Genomic DNA, 4,653 nt, shown 5'->3' with positions numbered 1-4,653 from the left:
TCTGTCATGTTCCTCGCTCCTCCTGTTATCTCATATTCTTCTACGCGCTTCAAGTTCTCTTCTCCTTTTTTGCATAATCTGCATCCTCTTTCTTCCTCCTCTTTCCAGTGTTCTCTTGCCCTGGTTTCGTTACCACATCTAAATCTTGCTACCATACTTCTGTCCTTCCATTTCATCTTTCCTTCTAGATACTTTGGTAGCCCTTCTTTTGCTATGTTTCTGTAATATCTGTTTTGCTTGGATTCCTTTATCCTTTTCTCCCCCTCCTCTGTTTCTCTTTTCCCTCTTTCTTCTATGATTTGGTTAGCTGTCATCCTTTCTTGTCTATCTCCTGCCTCCACTTGTGTCCTTCCCTCTCTCGCCTCCTCTAACTTCATCTTTCTTTTCCTTGCTCTTTTCCCTTCTTGGCCCTTTCCCTAATTCCTTTCTCTCTCCTTTATGCACTCTTTTACCAATTCCTTCTTCGATTCTAAGGCTTTCTCCTCATACTTTACTGCTCTCTTCAGTGCCTTTTCTCTCATTTCCTCTATTTTGCACTCCTCTCTCAGAATGTAATTTGGCGTTGTTGTGTCTAAGCCTAGAATCCATCTCATGTATCTCCTTTTTACCCTGTCCAGTCTCTCCTCTGTGTTCCATCCCCACACCTCCACTCCAAACAGCGCTACACTCTCTACCAGTACTCCAAACATTCTCATTCTCCTCTTGTAGTCCCATTTAAATATCTTCTCTCCTACGCTCCATGTCTTCTTCATCGCAATTGTTGCCCTCTTTTTCCTGTCTTGAATATGCTTTTCGTCACTCTCATTTTTCTGCAGTATGTACCCTAAATACCTAATTTCATCCACTTCTTCTAGTTCTTGCTCACCCCATCTCCATTTCCTTTGCCTCCTATTGTTCCTTCTCTTTTCAAACACTACTACTTTTGTCTTTTCCGTGCTCAATTCCAGTTCCACTTCCTTTAGGAACGTCTTAAATCTCTTCATCATTTCCTTTAACTCCTCTTCTCTGTCTGCTATCAATACAATGTCATCTGCATATGATAGTAACCATACCTTACTGTCTCCTACCACTATGCCTCCTACTTGACCTTTCCTTATTTCCTCTTCCAGCCGTGTCACATAGATATTAAATAGTGTCGGGCTCAGCGGGCACTCTTGTCTCACTCCCCTCACTGTCCAAAACTCTTTTGTGTTATTGTTCCTGATCCTCACTACGTTCTTTGTCTCCTCGTATATCTCCTCTATCCTTCTGGTTAACTTCTCCTTAACCCCTATTCTCCTCATTATCTCCCCCAGCTTCTTCCTGTTGACCCTATCAAACGCTGCCTTTAGATCCGCGAAACATGCATATAGCTTCCCTCTTTCCCCGCTCAATTGTTTGTCTATTATGTGGTTCAATACCTACACTGCGTCTATCACTCCTCTTCCTTCCCTAAACCCGAATTGACTCTCTCCCAGCTTGTCTTCGATCTCTACCTTCAGTCGCTCGTCCAGAATTCCTGCATAAATCTTGTATGCCGTGTCCATTAACGTGACCCCTCTGTAGCTCTTCACTGCTCTCTTGTCTCCCCTCTTGTAAATCGGACATATTACGCCTTTTCTCCAGTCTTCAGGTATCCCCTCTCCATTCCATATTTTCCTTAACATCTCCCATAACGCCTTCCCCACTTCCTTCGGCGCATACTTCTATACCTCGTTTTCCAAACCATCTCCCCCCGTTGCTTTTTTCTCTTCCAAGTTTCTTATTTGGAATATCACCTCCTCCTTCTCTATGTTGTCTTCTCTCTCCTGCTTTGATTCCTCCTCCGCTCTCCGCCCTTCTGTTCTTCTGTCCTCTTTGCTTTCTGTCCTCTCTAACATTTCCATAAAATAATTTTTCCACTCCTCTTCCCTTATATCTTCGTCTACAACCTCTCTTCTTCTCCTATATTTATTTGTCGGAGATGAAAGGAAAGCCGAAGCCGTTCCTTGGAAATTTTGGGAACATCTTCTAGTACTCTAGCCTAGATTTTATCATAGCTGTAATTGTTCGAGATTTGTGATAGCGAGATTGGGTTCGAGGTGACAATTGGTCGCCGAACGTAGCCACGGTCACGGGATGGACGTTTTGCTTAACGGAGGTCTGGAATGGTTGTATGGGTTTTCCGAGAAATGTGGTTGTGGCGGCATGCGGCCTCGGGAGCGGGCCTAGGCACGTGTGATGTTGCCTCGGAGGTGCTGATACAATGGGACATACATTGTATTAATAATCAAACTCCAGGCAGAAACTGCCTAGCAACGGCGTTTGGAACTTTCTCGATGCTTCCAACGAGTCTGCCTAGCAAAGGCGTTTGGAAACTTCTCGATGCTTCCAAACGGGTATAGAAAAACAAATGCAATCGTACAGCGAGAAAAATCTCCACGAGGCTGGCATTCTTGCGATTGCCTTGGAGAGTGACACATCGAGCATTTTCAACAATCGTATTTCTGTGCCTAAGATCAGTTTACGCTTAGTAAAGAGTTATCCCGCTGACCGTGGATTCGTTTGAACCCAAAAATAGTGTTAATAGTGTTCATTAAACTTATTATTCGTAAATCATACTATTCATTAATCTTACTGTTCGTTAAACTTATTATTCATTAGACTTATTATTTGTTAGACTTATTATTTGTTCAACTTATTATTTCACTAACTTTATTATTCGTTAAGCTTATTATTCACTAGACTTAGTATTTGTTAATCTTTGTAGTAGACTTGTATATACGTGTAAAATATAATCTCGGCTGTGTAAAACAATGGCTAATTCACGCGAAGAGTTGTTACGCGCCCAAAATTCTAACCATAATCCGACATATTTATGTATTTCCATGCTTCTTGCTCTGTTTCGATCTTGTTGATTTTCTCCATCTCTTCCTCTTCCTGCTTCTCCTTTCTTTGTTTACACCACTGTTTAAATGCCTTCTTCTCCTCTATGAATTCTTCTCTGCTGCATTTTCCTTTCCTAAATTTTGTCATTTTTCTTCTTATCTCCCTTTTCCTCTCTTTCCACTCCTTGTCGTACCATACCTTTTCTTCTATGCTCCATTTTCTTATCCTTACTCTCTTCTTTGGTATTGCCTCGTTTATCTTCTTCTTGATTTCTGTCCACATTTCCTCTACTGTTCCTCCCCTGCTTGCCCAGTCTTTGCACTCCTCTAAATATCTTCCCACACTTTCTTTTGTCCATTCCCTTCTCTCCTTCTCTTCTTCCTTTCTTTCCTCATCTCTTTGTAACTCTGGTCCCTCTATTTCTATTTCCAACGGCTACTCTTTTTCCTACCTTCATGTCTGTTATTTCTTCTATCGCTTCCTGATTGCCAATAACGTAGTCTATTACCGATTTTCCTCTCTCCCCCACATAGGTCCACTCATCTCCTTTGTCTCGACCATTAATTATCGTCCAGCCTCTTTCACCCAGCAACCTTAATAGAGTTCTTCCTTCCGTATTTATTGTCTTGTCTTTTGATCTCCTGCTTTTTTCTTTTCCTAGTTCCTCGCTTATCAGCCCTCCCTCTTCTCCCGTTCTTGCATTCCAATCTCCTCCTATGACCGTCACTTCCTCTTCCCTTCCCTCTACTCTTTCCTCTATTTCTTTCCATGTCCTTTTTGTGTCTCGATTGTAAACCACCACTATTCTATAGGTTCTCTCCTTGTACCTTATTTTTCTTTCTACTATGTCGTCACTTATTTCCTTATACTCTATTTCCCTCAGATTTTTGTTTATGTCTGTTATTATACCCCCATTTGCCCTTCCCTTTTTCCATTCTCTCCTTGCTGCCCTGCATTTCCAGTCGTATTCCTTGGGTAGTTTATGTTTTACCCTTTTCCATTTGCTTTCCTCTGTTCATGTTTCCGTGAGACCGATTACGTCAAATGTCCTCAAATATTCCCATACCTCTTTATTCTTGTTCATTATCCCTGCGACGTTCCAGAAGCACATTTTCAACCCCTTTATATACCCCCTTCCTTTCTCCTTATCTCATCCTCTCACCTCTCTCCTTCCTTCTCCTTCTAGTTTCTCCTTGCTTTCATTCCACCTATATCATCTGTCTTCTATTTTCAGCTTCTTGTAACCTATTTTTACGTATTCCCCCCTTTCCCTTCTTACTCTAGCAATTCTTCTTAACCTTTATTGTATTTCTTTTTCTTTCTTCGTTAGGTCATTATCTATGTATATCCCCTTCCCCAATTTACCTCTCTCTCTCATTACTTTCATCTTCTCCTCCCACGATTTCAACGTCGCAATTGTTATTGCATTCTTTTCTCCCACCCTTACTTTCTGTGTCCTTTCTACTTCTACCTCTATTCTCATATTTTCCTTTATGAATTCTGTCACTGCACCTTTGTTACTTTCCTCCCCCCATTTCGCGCCTTTTATTACAATGTTCCTCCGCCTTCTCTCCCTTCCTACCCTGCCCTGCTTTTCCTCAAACCTCCTGATTCTGTTCTCTAATTCTTTCTTCTCTCTTTTCTATCTTTCCCACTCACTATCCCATCTTTCTCTTTCTTCCATCTTTCTCTCTCCTCATCTCTCTCTTTTTCCCATCTTTTCCTCTCTACAAACTACTCCTTCTTCCACCATTCCCCCTCCTCTTCCCGTTCCTTTTCCCATCTCTCTCTCTGCTCTTTCCTATC

The 4,653-nt window shown here is 41.8% G+C and overlaps 1 protein-coding gene across 1 annotated transcript; it reads right to left on the bottom strand.

Annotated features, from left to right (window-relative positions):
- Window positions 1-1,608: 1,608 nt before the first annotated feature.
- On the bottom strand, window positions 1,609-3,931 carry LOC138181251 (histone-lysine N-methyltransferase, H3 lysine-79 specific-like). The gene is made up of 4 exons (XM_069115964.1): window positions 3,914-3,931; window positions 3,356-3,817; window positions 2,820-3,282; window positions 1,609-1,850 (listed from the first exon to the last, which is right to left on the bottom strand). The coding sequence occupies exons 1-4, from the start codon at window positions 3,929-3,931 to the stop codon at window positions 1,609-1,611; spliced, it is 1,185 nt and encodes a 394-aa protein (XP_068972065.1).
- Between the last annotated feature and the right edge of the window lie 722 nt (window positions 3,932-4,653).

The sequence above is a fragment of the Bombus flavifrons genome, chromosome 6 (assembly GCF_040668555.2).
Source record: "Bombus flavifrons isolate JBK064 chromosome 6, iyBomFlav1_principal, whole genome shotgun sequence".
In the NCBI taxonomy this organism is placed as follows: domain Eukaryota; kingdom Metazoa; phylum Arthropoda; class Insecta; order Hymenoptera; family Apidae; genus Bombus; species Bombus flavifrons.
The sequence above is the reverse complement of the archived record's forward strand: the minus strand, read 5'-3'. Positions and strand labels throughout refer to the sequence as shown.

Bases quoted from the DNA above. Each gene is read 5' to 3' on its own strand.
- LOC138181251 (XM_069115964.1), bottom strand. The intron at 3,283-3,355 runs GTAATAGACTAC...GAAAAAGAGTAG, and splicing joins TGGGGGAGAGAGGAAAATCG to CCGTTGGAAATAGAAATAGA. The intron at 1,851-2,819 runs GTTAGAATTTTG...GAAATGTTAGAG, and splicing joins CATAAATATGTCGGATTATG to AGGACAGAAAGCAAAGAGGA.